Here is a 25,121-nt window from a genome sequence, read left to right as displayed (position 1 = left end):
TTAGGCTTATCAAAGTAAGAATACAATTTGAGCTTTTAATGGACTATAACTTAAATTTAGAAGTAGCTAGTTCCTATAGAGTATAAATATTCCATGAAATCTCTATTCCCATTAAAAACAAGCAAAAAAAGCTAATTCATAGGTTAAGTAATAATGTGAGGTTAACAGAGAGTTGAAAGATGATGAACTGTCCTGATTCTAATGTAGAGAGACTGTATTCTGTTTTCTAGATCCTGACAGTGGTGTCTTGCTGATTCCACTGCTTCTGTTTAGAGCTGAATGGTATAGTCCCTGTCTCTGTTGCTGGAGGTTACGGTGCCCTCTGTCATTGCTAAAGGTAGAGGTTAGAGAACTCTGTCCTGTAGTTGCCTCGGAGAACAAGGTTCTTCCTTGTCCTCTATTTTCTTTAGCTCCTGGGTGACGTGCTTACAACCGAAGGGAACTGGGAGAGGAGAATGTAGATGTTGTAAGACCTGCGTGTAGTACAAACGAGTTAATGGTGAAATGTGGTAGTGCTCGGTGACTTACAGAGCGGCAAGCCAAAGTGATACGTTATTCTGAGAACAGAATTCAGAATTTAGAGAATCAAGAATATTTGAAGGGTTTGGAGAAAATGTGAAAAGGAGAGAATCAAGAATATAAAGGATTCTAGGGAAATGTGACAGGGATGATGCTGGTCTGTGGTGTGAGAGCAGCAGAAACAAAATGTAAACTATTTCTTCCCTAAAACCACACAGTATACTTTGTGTTTATATAACTCTCGACAGTAATTCTAAGGCTGTTGGTTTAAAGGACATTTGTCTTGATTAGTGAAAGCATAACCTTCAAAATATGTGAGGCTCAGGTTCTGACCCTTTTCTGTTTGGAGTTCCTTGAGGTAGATGGAAGCACTGCCTTTACTGACGTACAATACCTGTGATGATGGGGAGGGAAGTGACTGGATACTAGGCTGGTTCTCAAAGACATTGAGACCAGAAAAAAGTTAGCCCATGTGCCAAAGATGACGTGTGCCATAGGTACCCAACCCCACTGTGAGCACAGAAATGAACAGCGTGGCAGATGATATTTAAAAAGCCTAAGCTAAAAGTATAGAAAAATTAGGCTGGCTCTTGGAAGAAAGCTGGTGGCGTGTGTAATAGTAAATGCAGTTATTAGAAGAATCCTTGACTTGTAATCACAAATTTTGCATTTGAATCCCAACTGCAATTTATTATCTGTGACCTTGATCAATTTAGGTGACTTTAACCTCAAACTTTAGTTAAGGTGCAGCTAACAATAATAACACCATAAATACCTGTGTGGCAGGATTCTGATCGATGCTCAATTTCTGTTATTTGAAATTGACATTCAAATTTTTTTCAAGATGTCCTAAGGAAAACTGAAGTGGTAAACATTAGGAACAATGAAAAGGGTTATAAGTTTAGAGAACATTCTTAAACCTGTTTTTAAATTCTTAACATTTTTAACTACTGTATAATTATTTGCTTTCTACAGTTTTAACTATGCAGTTGAAAGCATCAAAGAGAAGTTGAAGGCAAAGCCTTTGCTTTTACAGGTTGGTGGATTCATATTTGGTTGATTAGTAGTAACAGCTTCTCAGTTTCCTCATCAGTTTATACATTTCTGAAGCTATCAAATCCTTTTTGGAAGAATTTGGCATATAAATAAAAATAGGTAAGATTATGGTAACAATAATAATGGACATTTCAAGGAAAGATAAGATTCATCATCAATGCCATTCTAATTGAATGATCATTTACTAATGTTACTCTTACTCTGATTTATAGTTGCCAATTGGTGAAGCCAAAACTTTCAAAGGAGTGGTGGATGTAGTAAATAAAGAAAAGCTTCTTTGGAATCCCAATTCAGATGATGGAAAAGACTTTGAGAGAAAACCCCTCTTGGAAATGAGTGATCCTAAATTGCTGAAGGAGACTACTGAAGCACGGAATGCCTTAATAGAACAAGTAAAATAAATACTTTGAGTTTAAAATTGCATGAGTATTTAGAAACTTTGAAAAATACTGTATTGTGAAATTTAATATAAAATTACATATGGAACATGTAGGGTATAAGAATAATGACATGAACACCAGTGTATGCACCACCTGGCCTAAGAAATAGAATGTTAGCAATACTCTTGAGTCGTTGTGTGTGATTATACGTCATTTTCAGTCTTTATAGAGTGCCAGTATTTGATTATACCATAATTTATGGTCTGTTTTCCTGTGGATAAACCTCGAGATTGTTACCTCTTTTTTATTTTTATTTTATTGCTGTTACAAACAGTGTTGCTTGAACATCTTTGTATGTAGCTCCTTGTGCACATATGCAAGAATTTGTTTAGGGTTAAACCTAGGAGTGGAATTGCCAGGTCAAAGGGTGTGTTCATCTTTTACTTGACCATGTGTCAAATTATTTAGAAAAATGTAAAACCAATTTTGTAGTTAATATATAACTTTAGACGTCATTCACCCTCAAAATTTTAATAGAAAACAGTAATTTGGGGGGAGGGCACATAAAAAAAATTGGAATTGAACTTTACTAATCATTGATTGGGTACCTAATTGGTTTTCCTTTGAGGTTTTATCTTAAACAAAAGGGCTATCAGAATAAACCTAAGAAGGATTTTATAATCTAGTTGAGGCACCAACATAAACTTGCATATGTCTCATACTGTTCTTGGACATGAAAGACTAAAATTTTCTTTATTTTCATTATATACTATCAATAGGTAATAAAGAGCTAATTGCAAGGAATACATATGTATGTATAGAATTAGAGAGTAAGACCACATCACACCTGTTTTTGCATTGTTGGTGGAAATGAAAATGGTGCAGCCACTGTGAAAAACAGTATAGTGGTTCCTCAAAAAATTGAAAATAGAATTAACGTATGATCTAGTAATTCTGTTTCTGGGTATGTGTCCAAAGGAATTGAAAGCAGTGTCTTAAAGAGGTATTTGCACATCTGTGTTCATAGCAGCAGTGTTTAGAATAGCCAGGAGCTGGAAGGTGGATTTACCAGCAGACGGATGGATAAATAAAATGCAGTGTATACACAATGGAATGTTATTCAGCGTTAAAATGGAAGGAAATTCTGACATATGTTATTAATGAACATTGAGGATATTAAATTGCTAATTAAAATAAGCCAATCACAAAAGGGCAGATACTGTGCTGTTCCACTTATATGAGATCTATATAGTCCAGTTCATAGAGACAGGAAGTAGGATGATAGTTACCAGGGGCGGGGAAGGAGAAAAGGAAAGTTATTTTATGGGTCTAAAGTTTCGGTTTTGTGAGATGAAAACCTTCTGGAGGTTAGTTTTACAACACTGGATATACTTAATACTGCTGAACCGTTCCCTTAGACATGATTAAGGTGGTGGAGTTCATGCTGTGCTTCTGTTATCTGTACTCTACCACAGTTATGAGAGTAGTGTGGACAAGGAAAAACTTCTGTGTTCTAAAGGGGAACAGTGAAAATAATAAGTAATATTTCTTGTATACTTACTGTATGTTCTGGCAGCATAATTTGAATTGGTTATTTAACCCTCACAATAGTCCCATGAGGTAGTTACTAGTATTATCTCCATGAGTAACCAAGAAAAAGAGAGGTGGTGACATAATGACCAAAGTTTTTGAGTAAGTTAGTAGGTAGCGGAGTCATTTCTAGGCAGTTTGACTCCAGAAGCTGTGCTTAATCATATGTTGCTTTTCAGGAGGATGCTTTGGTGCATTTTTGCAATAGTTAGCTATCAAAAGTGTTTCTATCAACAAGTTTACAAGTGTTGTTCCCTTGTACTGTTACAAACTTTTGAGACTTTTATTAATTTTATTGTCAGCTGAATTCTATTTCATAATAGCAAATGATTGTGAAAAGAACATGAATTAGATAACCTTTTATTATTGAATTATGTCTATGATGCCCAACTTAAACATATTTCCTCAGTGCAGGATTAATTACAATAAGATTAATTCTTTTACTTTGACTGTCGCAAGAGATCTTGTGAACATTCAGAATATATTAGAGGAGCACCAGGTAAAACTTTTTTATGAACTAAGACCCCCAAATTTATCTAAAGAAAGCAATTCATTGAATATGTTACCATTGGCCGTAAATTGTGCATTTTCTTTTATTTCTTTTGAGCACTCTGGGTAGATAGCAGTTTAATGATATGCTTAATCTGGCTCAGGCTTCCCATGAATTTAGGGAACTCATAAGAGCATACCTTCAATTGGAAAGAACTCTTTTAGAAATAGGGAGAAGTCCTTGGCTTGGGTAAGTTAGATCATATAGCTGTCTTGAAACATTTGGATAATGTATTACACTTAAGTTAATAGTTGGCCAACAAATACAACTTATAGAACTAAAGCCTTTCTTTATAGGTTGCAGATTTGGATGATGAATTTGCTGACTTGGTTTTAGGGGAATTTAGTGAAAATTTTGATTTGCTCCCAGCTGAAAAGGTAAATTTTATTCATTTACTTACCAAGTTTTACTAATTGGATGTGCTTTGCTTTCTGTGTTTTGTGGTTTTTGTTTTTCCCCCCAACTTTGCATAGCATTGGAAATTACGTTGCCTTAAAGAAAAATTAGTAAAACATTAAGGTAAAGTTACTACTAATACAAAATGTTGACTTGAAAATTAGGAGAGCATTAAGATAAAGCCACTGCTAATACAGGTACTTAATAAGGGCAGTGATTTACTGGTTTTGGCTATATTTTTACAAAATTGGAAACTAAATATTTTTTATTTATATTGAGTCAGGAAAAGTTAATTTTTCATTCTCAGCCTTTTCTCTTCATTGTGATCATTTCTTGAAGTATTTTTCAGGAAATCACAAGTAGAAATTTTGTATTTAAAATTTATTGGTGTTTCAAACTACTACAGTGATTATTTTAATCAGAACTTTCTTCTGAATCTGTTTTAACACATTGTTTGCGGGTAGTTTTTATCGTGCGCTCTACTACCAGTCAAAGTAAAAGGTATAAATACGTTTCCCGCATACAATGTGTTAATTGTAAGTGGAAACTCATTGCAGGCCTTTTTTTGTTTGTTTTCTTTTGAAAAGCATTAAACTAGAGACTAGGAAAGTAAAATACAGATAATAATAGGATTATGACAGATTTCTTTAAGGCGTTGCTGTTTTTTTGTTTTTTTCCAGCCAGGGCTCTCCCCCCATGAATTGGCAAACTTATTTTTTATTTTTCTTCATGAAACATAAGAGTTACCAAAGGAAGTGTTGTTTTTTAAAAAATATGTCTTTATTGTTTTAAAAGAGGGGAAGCGCGAGAGAGAAACATCAATGATGAGAGAGTCATTGATTGGCTGCCTCCCGCATGCCCCCTGCTGGAGATCAAGCCCACAACCCGGGCATGTGCCCTGACTGGGAATCGAACCTCGATCTCCTGGATCCTAGGTTGATGCTCAACCGCTGAGCCACTCCGGCAGGGCAAGAAAGTGTTTTTAAGTGGTAATATGTATAGTGGTGTTTAAGATGAGCCCAGCAAATTCATGGAGTTATTTTTCCTGAAAGGAATTGAAGAAAAACACAAGATCTGTAGATTAATTTTGAGCCATTTGAAGTTATTTGAGGTGGAAAAAAGTAATTTTTTCCTTTTGAATGCAATGCCATAATTTTGACATTTTTTATTATTTATTATTTGAATGCTACCCTGCAGTCACATAACATGATTTCTGTTTTCAAAGAGCTTATAGTCTAAAGTAGAATTGACCCACCATTTCTCTTATCTGTAGCTTGCAAGTATACCCAAGCTTTTCTTGGTTTTGAGGTCTTTCAAAAAAATTTTTTCCACTTTGATTTTTCATTTGCTTTTGGATTTTATTTAATATGGATCTAATTCATTTGAAGAAATTGTAACTTACCAGTTTCTCTGTTAGGTTGTCAAGGTAAAAATCACAAGTATATTAACTCATTTATTTAAGAAATATTTTTAAATACCTACTTTATTTTAAGTACTTTTCTAGTTTCTGGGGATTTAGCAGTGTTTACATTGGACCTTACTGTAATGCTCATATAAATTTTACATTAAATTTAATACTAATTAAAGTTAAACTAATAAATATGTATCTAATGTACCAGATAGTGGTTATTGTTGTAAAGAAAAGCAAAGAATAAGGCAGTAAAGAATGATGGAGGTGTGTGAGGAGTGCTGTTTTACATGGGTGGTTAGGAAAGACATCTGATTCTGAGCTATTTTGGTTGAGACCAGTATACTGTATATATGTGACCATTCTATGGTCACATAAAATACTTATACCTCTGCTTTGTAGCTACAGACTGCAATCCATAGAGTAACACTGGCTCAGACAGCAGTGCCTGTGCTTTGTGGAAGTGCCCTGAAAAACAAAGGGGTCCAGCCCTTGTTAGATGCTATCACTATGTACTTGCCATCACCTGAAGAGCGCAGCTATGAATTTCTGTAAGTATGCAAGTCCTAGATGAAAACCTTACAGCCTTGAAAAAACTGGTAGGTAAATAGGTTTCTTTTTCACAATCGGTAGTGGAATCACCATTTTTGAATATTGATGAAAACTATCATTGTAAATAACATAACATAGTGCCATAGTTTTTACTTGAAAGGGACATTTGCTATCTCTTGTAACCTGCTACATTTACCGATGGAGCTAGGAATGTGGATTTATTGGTGTGTAAAAGTATGTTGACCCTGCCATCTTAGTGTGTTTTTTTAAGTCATATACTGGGGACGTTTGATAAATATTCTGTAGATATATTTATATTCTAGATTTCAAGATTTTACGTAAGTTCAAAATATTTTGTGGCTATAAAGAAAGGTCATTGATTTACTCCTGTTGTCTCTAACAGATTTGTACTTACTAATAGATCCTCTAAAATCTGAGTAAGTTTTATGTAGAATGGCAGACACAATTGGACTTCAATCATTTAACTAGAGCATTAATCACTTTCCATATCTCTCAGTTGAAGAGACATTACAATGAAGCGATTGTGAGCATGGACTGTTCTATCTGGATTTAAATCCAGGCTCTTCTAAACTGCCTAACCTCTCATCTGTGAAGTGCAGAGAACAGGGCCTGTCTCATAGGATTCTTAAAGGATCAAAGGAGTTCACATTTATAAAGCATATGGAACAGTGCCTAGTTTATTGTAAGCTTTCTGTATAAATATTTTTAAAATAAAGTTAAAAACTAGAGGAAATCAGATTGGAGAATTTCTGTAGTAGAAATGTCTAACCTACTTTGAGCCATAGACTGCATTAAAACTAATGAAATGCAGAGCTTTTCCGAAGGAAAATGTATTTGTGCACAAAGTTTGGCATTTTCAGAGGGTTTCAAACTTTCTGTAACCTATCAATGAACACCAGTTTAAGCACATCGTTCTGTAAGAATGTTGGCTCGTAAACAAGTTCAGATTTGTAGTTTAGATTTATATGGCGATGTAACTGGAGAGAAAGTGGGAGGATTATATAAAAGTAGTAATTGGAAAGTACCTATTTATTTACCCCTGTACAGGTTTTTTGAGAAAGTGGTGTGGATGTTCCTAGGTATATTTTTTTGAGGAGGGAATTATTTGTGAATAGAGGTAATATTTGGAAGAGACCCCGTTGTTTTTAGTTTTGAGGAATTAATAGTAAAATCTCCATTAAATAATTTAATCCAGTGGAGGAAGTGAGGTACTGACACTGTTTAGTCAGCCTGGGTAGCTAACCTAGAAAATAGGAAGGTTCTTTGGAAGACGTGAAGATTGAATTTGTGTAGCAGTTATGATCTGACCTGTATAAATATATAGGAAGTGTGTTTTACAGGCTTTTCTGGAATGTCTCCTTAATTTTTATAGGCAGTGGTATAAGGGTGACTTATGTGCACTGGCATTTAAAGTTCTCCATGACAAGCAGCGGGGACCACTGGTTTTTATGCGCATTTACTCAGGCATGATAAAACCCCAATTGGCCATCCATAATATTAACGGAAACTGCACGTAAGTAGAAGTTTAGGTTATTTCCTAAAACTGTATTCATTTCTTTAAAAGTACTTTTACTAATATAAATCATTGTTTTACAGGGAGAGAATAAGTCGTCTGCTTTTGCCATTTGCTGACCAACACATAGAAATCCCTTCGCTGACTGCTGGTAACATTGCTTTGACGGTTGGGCTTAAACATGTAAGTGACCAAGTGGTTTCTCTAGGAAATAACAGCTCATGTATTTAATTAAAAGCAGGTATTTTATAATAGCAAAACCCCACAAATAATTCAAACGTCCATCAGTAGTGGAATAATGAATATCAGGGCATATTCATCAACATGGTTGAATCTCACACATTTAATGGAAAGAAAGAAAAGTAAATTAGAGAAGACTATTAACAGTATGTATTGTATTCATATAAGGCTCAAATCCAAGTAAAATAATATACTATTCATGGATACATACACGTTTTAAGATTATGTAAAACATTATTATTCCCACTGGATTTTTTTCCTGTTTTGGTCATTGCCCACAATTTCATCTAACCGGATAGCCCATCAGGTTTTAACTGAATATGTGACAATGAGGCTCCATGAGGGCAAGGGTTTTTGTCTCTCTCGTTCTCTATTCTTAATCCTTAGGCCAGTCCATGACTTTCATAGGATGAAAATACTTGATGCTACCTGTGTATGTTTTTGGTAGGTTAAAACTAAGGACATTTCGCTTATATGTGGATTAAGTCAAGTACAGTTTCTCAATGAACTTAGGTATATTTGACATTTAGGATAAACATTGTTACTTTAACATTTTAAATCCTTTATGAAATTGCAAGATTTAAAATCCTTTACAGGAAATTCCCATGGTCTGGAAATTGGACTTATAGCATCACAGTGTCCTGTCTATCTGAAGGCAGGAACTCCTTGAATGTATTTGAAGGAGTTACAGAAATCTGTTTGGGCCGGTACTTCAGAAGGGGTATCTTTACAGACAGGAAAACTGGCACAGGACTTCATAATATATAAGTTTAAAGTAAAATTATAGTTTTAAAAAAATAACTGGAGTCTACAGGGACTATGTCAGTTTTGCATGGTCAAGGGTATTCTGTTAATTGCATATTTTAGTTAATAGAGGATTTTTTGTGAAATAGTAATATACTTTTACTGGTGCTAAAACACTGTAATGGACTTTTACCTAACTTGTCTTTACATGATTGAAAATTTAGGAAGATCCATGTGTTTTGCAAAATGAATTTTGGGTATGTATGTTGTGTGTGTGTGTGTGTGTGTGTTTTAGACTTATTATAGCAGTATTTTGCATAGAATTCTTAGGTTAAATTATATTTACTTATGCAAAGTTACAATGAGCTTTATGAATTTGTCTCTTAAGTACTGATGAAAAGAAAGTGCTGCATTAAATTTTTTCTTGTGGTTCTTGGTAGAAGCTAAGTGCTTGCCAACAACTTGTTTTATTCCAAGGTCTCTCCTTTGCTTGCAGACCGCCACTGGAGACACTATTGTCTCATCCAAGTCCAGCGCATTAGCTGCCGCTCGTCGAGCCGAAAGGGAGGGAGAAAAGAAGCATAGACAAAACGGTGACGCAGAGAGGCTTTTATTGGCTGGGGTGGAGGTCCCAGAACCTGTTTTCTTCTGTACCATAGAACCCCCTTCAGTGGCCAAGCAGCCAGGTACAAACAGACTTGGTGTACCGATTAATTAGTGCGCTCACGATTTAGATAAAATAGTTACATTATACCCTCAAAAGGCTTTTCATGTGATTGAATCTAAATCACAATATATTGCTAAGTATTTCTTGTGATTGGTCTGTTTTTGTATTTAAGATGTTTTGATTTTTACAAACTCCTTTTAATTTTTCCTGTGTCTTGGCCATTTTCTCATGTCATACTCCTCTTCAGTCCTGTTCCTGTGGTGCTGCCTGTGGGTCTAAGTGACAGACCTTGGGACGGCCCTTCCAATATATTAGATTAGTGACCAGTTCGGAGCTGGCTCCGCTTCTCTCCCCCATTTATAAAATTGCTACTTTTTCTTGTTTTCTAGATCAACCTTTGTAACTCAGTGGAGATATTTATATACTGTGTTAATGCTGATTGACCTTTTTGAGTGTTACATACTTTGTTTTTTAGCATATTTGCTCAGAATTCTTCAGTGGGTTTTCATTACTTAAAGCACAAACCCACACTCTTTAGTGTGGTGTATATATGTCATTGTTCCAGCTATGTCATTTCCAGTTAGATTTGGTTAAATATTGCAGAAAATCCCCAAATAACAGCTGCTTTAATGACAAAAGTTTATTTCTGTCTATTGTAAATGATACCTTGAGTTGGTAGTCCAGGGATTAGTGGGTGGATCCACAATACCATCAGGCACCCAGGCTCATCTCTTGTCTTCCTGCCTGAGTGCATACATAGGTCCTGTCCTTAGTCATCTCATGATGGCTGCTGGAGCCTTGGGCGTCACATTGGAGTTCCTGGCAGCAGAAAAGAGGAGTGGGGAGAAAGAAGATGTGCCCCTTTCCCTTTTAAGATTTGTTACATGTCATTGGCAGTCACTAGGTAGATGGTCACCTAGTTACAAAGGAGTCTGGTAATGCAATGTTTTAGCTAGACAGCAGCAGAATAGAGGAGGCTACTAGGAGTCTTTGACACCAGCTTTCTTGCCTGGCCTCATTTCTTGAAACTTCCTCCTTTGTTCTGAACACTCTTCTTTCACCCAAACAAAAATAAAAACTAACCACTCACACCTTACACTACCATTAAAAATCATTCTGATTTCTTGAAGATGGCATGCTCTTTTTGCATTGCTATTTCCTTTCCTTTGTTGTCACATGCACTATGATGGCACCCCTGAATTTGTCTGCTTGGAAGATCTGCACTTTTTCTCTAGGTCTCAGCTCAAGCATCCTCTGGTTTTTAAGCCCTCACTCAATATATTAGACTGTTAAAAGACAAACTTTCTAGGTCTAGAGGTGGCTTTAGAAACCATTTTTCCCCCTTGAAAACAATTTGGACTCACAGATCATGGGAAAACAAAGGCAACCTTTCTTGCCTCCCATGTCTTTTTGAGTACCTAGTGGGGAAGCCAGGAGGGTTCCCAGGCAAGTGGCTGTTCTAATTCCTACCTTTCCAGCGGAAGTTCACATAAAAGAAATCCAAGTACAGAGATAAGCTCCCGAATACTGAAGGAAGCTGGCTCTTTTCTTGTCCAGTTGGTAAAGGAATGGCATTTAAAACAGGTTTCGCAGCAGTTTTTTTGCTACTGTAAAATGCCCCAAGGCTGGCTAAAGTAGTCTTGACTCTGGGAAAAGATCAGGTGTCTTGAATGTGGCTCCCGATTACATCAAGTTTGACCAAGCTGATTATATCAAGTGTGGTCACACACTTAAGGACAGAGGCTCCCCACACAAAAGAACCGATGAGTTCTCTTAAATAGATTTGAAAGTCATTTCATATGTCAAATGTAGTGTCGCCACCTATATAGGATTGTAGATAAGTTGCACCAGCCAATTTTAAATCTAAGACCTCAATCCTTAACTCCTTTAGAAGAAGTTTGGTGTCCAAAGTCTAATTAATGAGCATTAGCGTAGAGGTCCTGGGCCCCAGAGGAGAGGGGACTTTCCAGAGCCTCCCTTTCTCAGAAGTCTTACCAGCAGATCCACATATCCCATTGTATTTACTCTACGGCCCTGTTACAGAAGCCGACACCCTGTATCATATATAATGTTGTAAGCGTTTTCACCCCAATAAACTCCTGAAAGATAGATTTTTTTTATAAATATTTTTGAATGGATTTGTTTCTTTTGTAAAACTATCTTTTTATTGCAAAAGCCACAAAGTGTCATAAACATTGTTACTTTATCTGTAAGAGCTTAAAAATAAATATTACCTAAAATAATACCTCTTGACCTTGGAGGTGCATATACACCTCTTGGGGTTCTTGTTAAATGCAGACTCTGATTCATTCCAGAACCTGAGATTCTGTATTTCTAACAGGCTCCAGGTGATGCCGATGTTGCTGGTTCTTGGACCCAGCTTTGGGATATTGAGTCTAGAACAGCATTGTTCAATAGAAATAGAATGTGATCCACTTATGTAACTTAAAATTTTCTTACAGCCACATTAAAAAAAAAAGTTAAATTGGCAAAATTAACTTGAATAATATATTTTATTTAACCCAGTATATAAAAAATTTATAGAAAATAGAGATATTTTACTGTCTTTTTTTTTTCTTCTCATATTAAGTCTTAGAAACCTGGTGTGTATTTTAGACTTACGGCACATGTCAATTTGGGTTGGTAATTCCTACCACAAATGGCCAGTGGTTACCATTTGGGTTGCAGGTCTAGAAGGCCTGGTCATTTACCTAGGAACAGTTTAAATGTGTGACATAAGGTTCATTAATCCATTGCTCGGCTCTTTACTTCAACTGCACTTTGTGAAACTTCTAACATCTTTTATAAAGTGGTAGGGTATATGTATCAATTAATGGATTGTATTAAAGTTTCACTTTTGATGGTGTATTTAATGAAAGTAATATGTTCTTATTTCCTCTTTGCTTGTGATTATTTATCACACAGTGATTACATTACCATCTCTTTATGATGGTAATTTAGCTTCCTTTTACCGGTTTCTCATTATTGCCTATGTTTCTGAAGGCATTGTGCTTTTTTGTCAGCTCTTAGATTGGTCCTTGCAAAGCATAATAATCAGGTGATGTTCCGATTCCACTTAAACCCTTCAGTGGCTTCCCATCGCAAATCCGAACCCTTCACCGCGGCCCTCAAGACCCATAGCACCACCACCCCCACACCTGATGCTGCTGCTCCTTCTACCCACCGGCGTCAGGCTACACTGCCTCCTTGTCTTTCTAGTAGCAAATTATTCCTCGCACAGCCATTTCCCTGTCTGGAATTCTTTTTCTTCGGCATTTTACTTACAAGGTCTCTCTCTCTTTTTTTTTTTTATGCCTTTACCCAAATCATCCTGGAGAGCCCTTCCCAGAGCTCCAGTTCTTAGGTAACCTCCCCTCGCTGTCTTACCCCTTATTTTGTTCTCTATGAAGCATTCATGGCTGTTTGGAGTGTTCTTTTTCAACATGAGTTTATTTGTTCACCTGTTCCCCCTGGAACACATGGTATGTTATCTAAGAAATGGAGTGGAAGGAATTGTTTCTATTTCTTCCCCAGATTTGGATCATGCATTGAAATGCCTTCAGCGTGAAGATCCCAGTTTGAAAGTGAGGCTTGATCCTGACTCTGGACAGGTAGGCATATTATTACTTAATCCCAGAAATCTGTCAAGAATACAGTGCACATGTGCACATGTGTGTGTAAGTGCATATATCTAAAACAGTGATTGGTCTATGTGCCTGAAAAAGAAACTTACTTTCTTGGTTCTCATAATAATAAACTTCTAATTATTATGTCGACTGTCAATCTAAATGGACAAGTTCTCCTTAATTCCTTAAAATAATTATACCTCACTTATATAAACTACTCTGCAACATTTATAGCATCCAGAAGAAAGCCTTTTGTGAAATTTTCAAATGAGGTTCAGTCCCAAGATGAAGCCTTGAACCTCTTGTGCTAAGGCTTACAGAAGTGGCATGCCAAAGAGAGGGTGCAAAGGGGCTTTTAATGACAGTGACACTCATAAGATGGGTAAGTGGGATTACCGCCTAGCAGTGTGGCAGGAAATAGAGCTCTGGGGTAGGTGCAGAATTGGGCTCTGTTTTACAGCCCAGGGAAGAACAGATGCTAATTCTGTATCTTCTTTTTTGAAGGCAGGGTAAAGTGTACATAAGATTTTAGAAGTTACTCAGAAAGGTTATACATTTGTCTTTAAAGAGAGTGAACTGATTTAGTTAATCTGAAAGGCTTGGGGTACTTATTTTCCCAAATGCCAGGTTAATGAGTAGTAATTTAGTTTAATTGATCCTGAATGCTACAACAGCAATTAAAACAAACTTTTTATTTTAACAAAATTTTTATTTTAAAAAAATGCCAATACACATTTAAAATACCAGCACACAAGTGTATAGGTTAAAGGATTAAAGTTTTCCAGTCTCTCAATCCTATTTCACACAGGTAACCACTGTGAAAACTTGGTGAAAAAGCCTTTTGCACTTTTTTAAGCATCTACTCTATCGCTGTGCTGTGATAAAGCAGAGTATATTTTTTCCAAATATATATACACAGATATGTAACAAGTCATTCTCTTTGTATCATTCTACAACTTGCTTTTTTCCAAGTAATGCAGTTTTTTAGCTTTAAAGTGTAACAGTCATACACCAAGTCTTTTCTGTTGTAGTTCCTTACAAGTATAGATTTATTACAGCAAAAGGACACAGATTAGAACCAACCAAAGGAAGAGACTCACTGGGCAGAGTCTGGGACAGTTCTAAATGAGAAGCTTGCTTCATCCTCAGGGTTGTGTTACCGTCCTAGCAAAGAGTGTTGCCAACCAGGGAGCCCCACTTGGGCCTTTGGTGTCCAGTTTTTATTGGGGCTCAATCCCACACTGCCTGTGTGGTTGACCTTTAGCCTACAGCACCTCCTGCAGGTTTGAGCCGGTACCTCTACTCTCCAGGTTGGAACTGATACGGTTATTCCAGAGCCTGCGTCATAGGTCACATTGTTTGACTAGCTGGAGAACAGGGCCCTCAGACAAGAAAGACACTTCTGTCAGGCAGCATCTTGGCCTAGAGAGAATCTCTCAGAGGCTGCGGCAATAGCCAGACCCCTCTCTAGCCGAATTCTTCACCACACAAATGGCGAATGACTGAAAAGGATCAAACGCGCATTTCTTTCACTGGACTCTTCCTCATACACAGAAACCTTCTGGAATAGCCATTGTTGCTAAAATACAAAAAATGCCTGTCTTGATGGGTTTTGATACAGATTTGGCTGTTCTAACAAGGGCCCAAAATAACATTGGTTCATAGTAAATAAGTCAGTTTCTTTGTCACATAAAGGTCAAAACTGACCTGGAACTTTGGGCTGCCCACAAAGCTGTAAGGTGCCCAGGGTGGTTGGGAAATATTCGTGTGGTTGGGAATGTTTGGGAGAAAGGTTATTTCCCCATTTATAAGATGCTGCCCTCATCCACATGTTTCAAGATAGTTGCTTACCTTTTCCTTAAGAGGAGGAGTTTTTCCTTTCCTTCAAGGCACAGCCTAGAAGTTTCCTACATCTGTTACACTCGTGTTCCGTTGGCTAGAACTTAGCTCTGTGGTTGGGAAGTGTAGTCCTAGCTAGTTGCCACCTGTTCAGCTGATAATTCAACTATCATGGAATAATAATATCATGGAAGAGAATGGCCTAGTAATTCATTTTTAATTGATTAATTCCAGTCAGAAAAGTTAAAAACAGTGTGTAGACGTAGGAGCCAAAAAATTGCAAAAGAAACTCAGTTTGTAATTAATGAAAAATTAACAGATTGACAATACCTTTATATAGTGTTTTGTGATAAACCTAATTTTTCCTTGATCTTTGTTTTATTTCTTTTTTTTAAAAAACCAGACTATCCTCTGTGGAATGGGGGAGCTACATATTGAAATTCTTCATGACCGAATCAAGAGAGAGTATGGACTGGAAACCTACCTGGGGCCTCTTCAGGTGGCATACCGAGAGACCATTCTCAATTCAGTCCGTGCCACAGGTAAAACAAGAAAACAATTGCTGTTTTCATTCATCACTTTTTCTCCAAGATTTGTTTCCTGAATCTCTTAGTTTAGTTGCAAGTAGGATTCACAGTCACTAGTGTTTTCCATCAGTGGGGACAGGTTTTATATGTGTGTGTGTTTTGTTTTTTAGGATTTTAAAATTTTAAACACAGCCCTCTTCCATTACCACTCATGACACGTACTGGGTGAGCCACTCTTCGAGCAAATGTGCTTTGCAGTGTCATGGAATAGAGTGAGCCATGGAAGTAGATGGCTCATCCCTGTCCTTACACCAGAATGTGTGTAAGAACCTGAAGATGGATCAGATGCATTCCAAAGAAAAAGGACTACTATGTATATGAAACTTTCTTTTTCACAAACCTAATGGTAACCATACACAAAAAGCCCCAAACTGAGACACATGTTTTTAAAAAAGAGGAAACAGGAGAATGAAGGTGATGTGTTATCTTTAGTCTGTAAAGTGAGTGGAAAATAATTTCTACTGTTTAATAAATAAGGGTAATCCTATGCTGATGGAAGTGCAGTTTTTATATTTCTGTCCCAAATGTAAGAATTTACGATTCATGGTTTTAATTTGGTTTTCTTAAGCAGGAGAACATGACGCTATTGCTGTTCTTCCCAAGGCAAAAACATGGACAGGTTTGTTAGAAATACAGAGAAAAGATGTTTAGTATAACCAGGGGCTTTTAGCACTTTGCTTTTCACTAAAACTTGAAAAACTACACAAATAGAATATAGGAGCAAATGACACGAGTATTTCTGTTTCTGAACTTTATAGCTGGAAAAACTAAAAATGCTGGGAAAATATAGCAGCGCCTATAAAATTAATGTCTGAGCTGGTTAAAACATAATGGAAATTTCCAGAGGTCAAAAAGGAAGTTGGAGCAGGAACCTTGGAAAATAAGTCCGCACCAGTGCCCCCAGCTATTCTGGAAGAATCTGCAGTCATTTCTAGCCTAGTACTTGAGGGCTGCATCCTCAAGGAAATAATTAACTAGGAAAGTTGTCTTCATAGAAGAAGATAAGAAAACTTGTCTGACTGGCTCTGGGGGTAAGGGGCAAAATTTCTGAGAATGTGTAACTATAGGCTTCTGATAGAATTTATAGAATCAGTATGACCCGAAAAACTCCAAACCAAAAATTTAGTGTACAGTGCTCTCACGGATTGGTAATATTCCCAGAAATCTGGTGATAACAAACAAAGGGCCTCTCTATAAATGTATCTTCAGCCCAGGCCTCAAAGACAATCCCACAGATAAAGAAATACGAAGTCACAATAAAAAAAGTTTTAAAATCACGAGAAAAGGCACAATGAGCAAAAAGGCAATTGAAGCAACAAACATTAGCAAAGGCTTCTGAAATTGGAGTTATCAGATGCAGAATATAAAATAAGTATGTTTATTGTTTTTGAAGAGATAAAAGGGAATGGGAGGTATTGATAGGGAGCAAGACACTATCAAAAATAAGCAGGCAATGGAACATCATGTGTAAGAAAGACAGGAAATGCTCAAAAAATGATTAGGGCATGTCATAAGGACACAGGAACCAACTTGAAGAGGCTCCACTGGCCAAATCTGGATTAATTTGAACACCAGAATAATTAAATTTAGTAATTATAGACCACTGAGAAAAAGTAAGATTCATGAGTCTCTAATGATGATAAGCAGACATGGGGAAGACAGAGGGCTCCTCCTTACGCTGGAGTGCCGTGTGCTGTTTGTTGGGGAAGCAGGGAAGTAGTTTTGCAACTACTGTGAATGCTTAATGTTGGTTACATTGTTGAGGAATAGCATATTTGCATGGTTTTAAAATATCTACCCACAGATTACTTATTAGTTACAAGGTACAAAAGAAAAAAAAAGTTACTAGGTGCTGCCTCAGTCAGATCACACCTTGATTGGATGACCAAATCACTAGTGATAATGAGGGTAAGATTGCATACATCCAGAGAAATTACAGAAATTTACGGACATTAAAAATGACATGAAATGGAAAATCCTGCTATTCATAGGCAAGATTAAATATCATGAAGCTACCGATATATGAAGCTACCATGACTAAATATCATGAAGCTACAAAGAAGTGTATCAGACATTAATACTTATTATAAAGCCATAGTCTTTATGATACTAAGCAAGCTGTAAGCAGACAAAAGACCAGTGGAACAAACCAGAAAGTCTAGAAACAGACTCATACATAAATGTGGAAATTTGGTTTATGTCAGCATGATACTGCAGCTCAATGGGAAAGGATGGACTGACTATTCAGGAATGCCCTGGAATAATTATCCATATGGAAAAAGGTGTAATTTGATTTCTACTTCATACCATACACAAAAGTCAATTCCATATGAGCTTAAAAACCTAAATATGAAAGAAGAGTTGCAAAATCTCCCTTGGAGCACAAAGTATAAAGGAAATAAGTGCTAATGTATACCAAAATTTAAACATTTAAAAACCATAAACTATTATAGGCAAACCTTCAAATTTTTGGAAGAAAACACAGGGGAATTGCCTTACCAGGATAGGGTTGCCGAACCAGGATAGGGTTGGCCTTACAGAACACCAAAAGTTGAAACAGTCAAGTAAAGGTTGCTGAATTTGGTGTTATTAAAATTAATAATATGTTTATTAGGATAGACAATAAAGCAAAAAGACATACCGAAAACTAAGAGAAGATATTTGTATTATATAAACTGTTAAAAGATTAGTATCCAGAATGTATAAAGAATTTCTAAAGATGAGTAAAAACCTGACAACTAAGTAGAAAAGTAAGCAAAAGATATTGAACAGATATTTCACAGAAGATCATAGCCAAAAGGCCAGAAGATTCTCAGTCTCAGTAATGACTAGGATCATGCAAGAGTATAAGACCCCATTTTATACTAACAAAGTTGGCAGGAATTAAAATCTGACAATGCAAAGTGATGAGATGTGCATTGGAAACTCTTACAAAAACTTCTGATGGAGTGTAAATTATCTAACCACTGAAAACAATTTGGCAGCTTTCTTGTTAAGTTGACCGTGTGCACTGTTCAGCAATGCTGCTCTTAGGTATATGCCCTAGAGAAACGCTTATACATGTGCATAGAAAGACATATAAAAATCTTCATAATAGCATTGTAATTAAAAAAAAAGCCTGCAAGTAAAAATACAGCCCAAATATTTGTGGACAGAAGAATGGATAAATGGTACCATGTTCATACGATGGAATATTATATAGCAGTGAAAAATTAATGGGTTCTGTTAACATGTGTCAGCCCATATGACCCACTAATGTGAAGCCCAAAAACAAGTTGCAGGATACATAAAATAAATTCAGAATGAAGCAGAAATAAACTATGTTGTGTAGGGATACATGCATATGTGATACAACTCTAAAGAAAATCATAGTGATTAAATATGATGTCGTGGTGGTGGTTTCAGAAGGTTTCTAGGTTACTGGTAATGTTCTGTTTCTTTACTAATTTTAGGTTTCTTGAATGTTCATTTTATTTTTAGCATATGTACATATTTGTAAGTATAAAATAGTTCATAAGTTAGCTTAAAGAGGAATTATAGACTATTATTAATTCTTAGTTTCAAATTTGGGCCACGAATCACTGCATTACATGGTCACTCACATAAATTGAGCAGTTTTGTTTTAGTAAAATAGTGCAGATTGGTGACGGTTATTGGTTGTTAGCTAATGAGAGATACTATTTTCAATTTTACAATAAGACATTTTACTAGTTTTGGGGGAAAGCATAAACTTTAAATACATATAATATTACTAGAAGAATATATAAAATTTAACAGTTTGTACGTTACCGGGGTTAACGTCCTTTTCATTTTCATTAGGTGACTTTTTGCACTCTAAATGTTTTACTTTTAAGTAAAGAAAATTACAATACTATTATGAAGATTTTTATGTCTTTGTAATTAGAATTTCAGTCACATAAGAGATGTTTCAAAAAGTTGGGTGTAATCTGCATATCAAAATTTGTGTGATCATCTGCCTCCAGGCATCTTAACTAAAGCAATATTAACAGGTGATTCAGAGCAGGTTTTTAACATTGATAAACATGGAAGCAGATACTTTCTTGGTAGAACTACTTATTCTGATTTTTTATACTATATTTAGTGCCATTGTTAGTATTTTCTCCCACTTTATCTTCCATGAGAGCTTGAACTTGTTGATTATAGTTTTCCCCGTTGTAGCACCTTGACACCTTCTCAGAAGAAATCTCTGAGGTCCTATATTCAATCTGTTTACAGATACCTTAGATAGAAATTTAGGAGACAGACGACATCTTGTGACTGTAGAACTGGAAGCAAAGCCCGTTGAAACATCGTCTATTGTGCCGGTTATTGAGTATGCGGAAAATGTTAGTGAAGACATTTTGAAGGGCTCCCAAGAGGCCATTGAAAATGGAATTCACAGTGCATGCCTCCAAGGTAAGGTACTCAGGTAAGAGGAAGCAGGAGTACCACACTCAGCCATTCAATCACTCCCAGTATTACCGACTGTTTCAGTCTCTCTTCCCATCATGTGTATGTTATACCTTTTTAAATAATCCCATAGTCCTTGGATATTCTGTTCTTTCAGTCTTCTGTTCACTTTGCTTTTTCAGTTTTGGAGGTTTCTACTGATAAATAACTCAGAAGGAGGAAAGAGAGAAATATCAGTCGGTTGCCTTCCATATGTGCCCAACTGAGCATGGAGCCTGCAACCTTTCAGTCTACAGGACTGCATGTGGACCTACTGAGCCACTGGGCCAGCGCCTGAAGTACTGTTTTTGATTTGAAGTTGGTTGAATCTGTGGATTTGAAACCAGTGGATACAAAGGGGAAGGGCCGACTCTTAAGTTTTAGGGGGAGTCAAGAGTTACACGCAGATTTTTGTGTGCCTGGTGGTCAGTTCCCCTAGACCCCCGCGCTCTTCAAGGGTCAGCTGTATTTCAAAATGCTTCCTTCTCTTCTCCACTGGAAGCACAAGATAACTTTTCTCTGATGTTTACTGTGAGAACCTGCTTGAGCTACTGGAGGTAAATCTCACAAAATTGTGTCCCCCCAATGACCAGGTCCCCCTAAACTTGTCCACACCAAGCCTTCAGTAATTTATCAATTACAGTTCAGTTTTTCCTACCCTGGTACTGGTTCCTGGGTTTTTCTGCCAGTAAGTCTCTGCTCCAGGAAGCCATGACTCCCTGTGTTCGCCTTCTGTCCATTTTGGGGGGCAGTGGTTTGCCCTTGTCCTCCCATCTTACAGATCCAAGAAGAGTTGTTGATTTGTCAGCTGTTTGCCTTTTTACTTGTTAGGACAGAGTTACAACTTCCAAGGAAGCTCCTCACGTGCTAAACTGGAAACTGGAAGTCCTCTTCCTATTTCTTTACATTTCTCAGTTACTCCTCACTGCATACTGAGTCCTAATACAGATTTTCCTTCCTGCCTAGGACCATTGCTTGGATCCCCAATTCAAGATGTGGCAATTACTTTACATTCACTGATAATTCATCCTGGTACCTCTTCAACTATGATTTCTGCCTGTGTCTCAAGATGTGTACAAAAGGTAGATAACTATCCTAACCCTCTTTGCTTTAAGGTTGCTCTCCTGGCAGTAATGCACACTGATCGGCAGGCAGCTGTGCTTGTAATGCCGACCTTGTCTTTGCTTCCTGAGCCTTGTAACCGAGAGTTTTTACCATGGAGAATCTTTGATTTTTCTAATCATCAGGGTTTAATTTGCAAGAAGATCTGCGAAATTTACTGTTTAACATAGGTAGCTATGAAATATCTCCTGATTTTGGCAAATAGGCAAGTTTCCTTAAATGGCAATTCTTTCCCCATCCCAGACACATAGCCGATAGAAACAAGCTTGGTAGGTTTGAGTAGAGGACATTTCTGGGGTCAGCTTGGCCCAAGATGAACTATAAAGGACATTGAGGATCTAATATTGGTTCCAATATTGAGTTAATATTTATTCAAGTAAGATTTCTTTCATCAAGAATTGCTACATAATAGATACTTCTCAGAGTATCAGGCAATCTGATCTTTTTGCATGGTTACCCTGGGGGTATCTTGAATGTCTTGCCCCAGTACCTACCAGAGCTGGATTAACTCCAAGGATCCTGGTATGCTTTGGCCTTGTAGGCGACTGATTTTGCATTAAAATACTGGCTTTTATAACCATCTTCTAATATTTTACACTGTGAGACCTGATTTTCTATAGTCTTGTTTGAATCCATAGTTATAAAGTGAACTTTACATACCCTAAGCCCTGACTTAAGAAGGTTGAACTTAATGTCTCTATCATAGGAGTTGAAATTCATACTTCCTAAAAAAAATTATACTTTCAGAAATAAAATTTTTGATATTGTTTGCCTAAGCATATAGTAAGAAATATCACCTGTAGTCATTATTAAATTGTTGAAAATGTTTACCTTCCAGTAATTTTTAAAGTTTCTCCTGAAATTGGTTTTAATATTGAAGTAACAGTAACCTGTAAGATGAGTAATGTTTGTAAATTAATCCCAAGCCCCAGTATATTGGCCATTCCTTCAAAATCTAATATGCCTTCTAAGAATAAAATCGTAACTGTTTTGGTGTTGATTAGCTTTTTTATTGAGATCATATTAGAGAACAAGAATTAAGTTTATGAGGCCTTAGATTTCATCTTCAGTTTTAATTCACTTCTTTAAATGAAATACTCCTAATGGAAGTACTCAGCCCTTGTTAAGCTTTACCTAGTGGGGAAGCTCTTTCTCTCTGCTTATGAGAAGCTGAGGATGTTTCATGTATGTATTGAGCCATCTGTGTTGTGATGCAGGGTACTGGGCATTGAGATGGACACAGGATTCCTGTGTTTCTTCTTGGCCTTTAGGAGCCTTAGATTTAGAAGGGAATTAAAATAGACAAATAGCCAAAATATTAGGTAGAACGGACTGGGAACCATAAAAGCTGAGAAGTGCAATTTGGGCAGATTCTTGGAAAGAAATTAATATTTGAGCTGTGATGATTTGGAGAATTTGGACATGGTGTTGGGCATTCCAGATGGAGAAATGAAAGAGTCTGTGTAGTTGTAGTTATCAGATGAAGGCAAGGGAGCAGTGAAAAACAGGTTGGAAAGGTAAAATAGAGTCTGACTGTAGAGAAACCTTTAAAAAGTACTGTTAGGAGTTTGAGGTTTGTTTTGGAAAGAGTGATGAATAGTTTTTGAAGAGGGCAGTATAATCATTGGAATCCAGGAGGGACTGGAGTAGGGAAGAGCTAGTTTAGGACAAGGATTGGACTAGGTCTGAACTAGGACCACAAGCATGGAACTGGGAGTGGAATAGGAATGGAAGTCTTTCAGGTTACTTGGGGGAAAAAGTCATACATGCGTGTCCAGGTGAACTGAAGACCAGTGATGCCATCAGCAGACAAGAGTGTTTGGAAAAGAAAGTGATGAGCTTAGTTTGGGGGCAAATTGGGTTGCTGTAGGATAGACAGACATATCCCAGAGTAGGCCAGTGGAGTACAAGGCTGGGACACTGAGACAGGGGCTGGTAGTTTGAGGAAGCCGTGTGCAGACATCTCTGAAGCTCTGCGCTCAGGCAGTGTTATCAAGGAAGCCTGGAGAAAAGGGGGAAGGACAGGCCCGTGAGCCCGGGGCGGTACGCAGGACACAGCCCTCTCCTTAGCTGCAGCAGTTTCCTCTTCACCTTCTTCCACTCCGTTACTTTGTTCTAAAAGACAAATGGCACAAAGCTCTTGATAAGAACAGAGGATATAAAGTTAGTTGTTTGCTGTTGACTGTCATCATTTTTAGTAACATTTTCTTTCAAGGACTACTAGATACCTTTTATATTGTTTCATTTCCGTTGCTAATGATTGTAAAGGCTTAATTAGCTATGAAGAACTGAGATTGTTTTACTATGTACATGTGCTACTTTTTTGAAATTTCTGTAATGAAGAGAATATACTTTTGGCTTTACTAATTTGGCCATTTTTCATGGCTGTGAGGGTAGACGGGGAGGGGAGAAAGGAGGCGGCGAGGTATCAGGGACAGAGTGGTTAGAGACCTGGAAGCATTGACAGTATAGGTCCCGATGACAGTGCCCCACTGAAGGCCTTAGTAATAATGACGAGTGGTGGTGGGGTGGGAGCAGAAGACAGGTGATCAGCCAAACCCAGGTAAAGGTCAGCGCACCTTCGAGAGCCAGACTCCCTTGTTTATCTGGTTCTCATTGCTAATTCTAAGTTTATTACATCCACCTGGTAACCAAACAGGCTTAGAATTTATAGGAAACTGTTTTGTTACTTTTGATGTCTGGCAGGCTGGAGAAGCACAATAGCTTTTTAAATCAAACTCACCAGTCCTTACGGTGTTTGCAGACTCCATCCAAAATCCATTCCCAGGTTGTCTCAGGTAACGGTACTGTTAAAGACAGTGTCTGACTGGTAGTCCCAGTAAGGTTTCCTTATATTGCTGCTGCTTCCCCAGTTTTCTCGCCCTACACTATTTTAGCTCTTTTCAATTCCCATGTTCTTCATGTGCTTGTTCTCCTTGGCCTTTGAAATCTGAAGTTCTGAACAGATGATCTCTAGGGGTGGGCAAAAGTAGGTTTACGGTTGTTTGTGCGGAAATTAATAAATACAAGAGTAAACTGTTTCACATACAACCATAAACCAATACAGGTTTTGCCAAACCTGTATTTATTGTATATAGAGGATGTGTTTCTACCTACTACCTTACTGTGTTAAATTTCAATTTTAAGCTCTCTCCTTTGATTCCCTGCTTGACTGGCATGAACTCTGTCGGCATCAGGAATGAAACAGGATGTTTCAGTGTGAATAGGTCAGTCTTTGACTGAAGCTTGTTTTCTTTCACGGTCTCTGGCCGCACATTCACAGGTGTGCTCTGTCATCTGGCTTCCTGAGCCCCTCGCACCATCCTGCACGAGCCCTCAGGGTACTGCTGTCTGCGTGTGTGAGCAAGTGCTGAAGTTTCTGGCTTTGTTGTTACCTTTATAGAGAGCGCTAAAGTAGGCATACATCTTTTTGCCAGAGCTCTAGGCTTACAAGTATGGGCAGTATTTATTTTCTTAATGAAATTTTTTAACAGAAATTTGATTTCCAATTTAGGGGAGAGGGATTAACATTCTTTAATTTTTTTAGGCTCTGAAGAAAGCTGATAAGCAAGTTTTGGAGCCCCTGATGAACCTGGAGGTTACTGTGACTAGAGATCACCTGAGTGCAGTCCTGGCAGATCTGGCACAGAGAAGAGGGAGCATCCAGGAGATCCAGACTCGTCAGGACAACAGAGTGGTGGTTGGGTTTGTTCCCTTAGCAGAAATCATGGTGGGTACCTTGTGACTGAAAAGTACATGTTCTTCTTTTAATAGGGGGATAGATAGGTTGAGCGAAAATAGACCATCAGTAACCCGAGAGAAGCATCAGGGCTTCGGTGTAGAGGATGCATGTTCAGGTTCA

At 37.3% G+C, this 25,121-nt stretch overlaps 1 protein-coding gene across 5 annotated transcripts in view; it reads left to right on the top strand.

The window, feature by feature from the left end:
* GFM2 (GTP dependent ribosome recycling factor mitochondrial 2) overlaps positions 1-25,121 on the top strand; it is a 63,762-nt gene that overhangs the window by 15,851 nt on the left and 22,790 nt on the right. For 4 of the 5 annotated variants that reach the window (XM_016205251.2, XM_016205250.2, XM_016205249.2 and 1 more), the window contains 12 exons: positions 1,495-1,555; positions 1,788-1,967; positions 4,392-4,472; positions 6,302-6,450; positions 7,845-7,985; positions 8,069-8,168; positions 9,466-9,655; positions 13,171-13,247; positions 15,505-15,643; positions 19,925-20,104; positions 21,104-21,219; positions 24,807-24,989. In XM_016205251.2, coding sequence (XP_016060737.1) covers positions 1,495-1,555; positions 1,788-1,967; positions 4,392-4,472; positions 6,302-6,450; positions 7,845-7,985; positions 8,069-8,168; positions 9,466-9,655; positions 13,171-13,247; positions 15,505-15,643; positions 19,925-20,104; positions 21,104-21,219; positions 24,807-24,989 — 1,597 coding nt within the window. Of the gene's footprint in view, positions 1-1,494; positions 1,556-1,787; positions 1,968-4,391; positions 4,473-6,301; positions 6,451-7,844; positions 7,986-8,068; positions 8,169-9,465; positions 9,656-13,170; positions 13,248-15,504; positions 15,644-19,924; positions 20,118-21,103; positions 21,220-24,806; positions 24,990-25,121 lie in introns of those variants that run through there. The other variant, XM_016205252.2, reaches the window with a different exon arrangement.

Source organism: Miniopterus natalensis, chromosome 3, assembly GCF_054644295.1.
Source record: "Miniopterus natalensis isolate mMinNat1 chromosome 3, mMinNat1.hap1, whole genome shotgun sequence".
In the NCBI taxonomy this organism is placed as follows: domain Eukaryota; kingdom Metazoa; phylum Chordata; class Mammalia; order Chiroptera; family Miniopteridae; genus Miniopterus; species Miniopterus natalensis.
The sequence above is the reverse complement of the archived record's forward strand: the minus strand, read 5'-3'. Positions and strand labels throughout refer to the sequence as shown.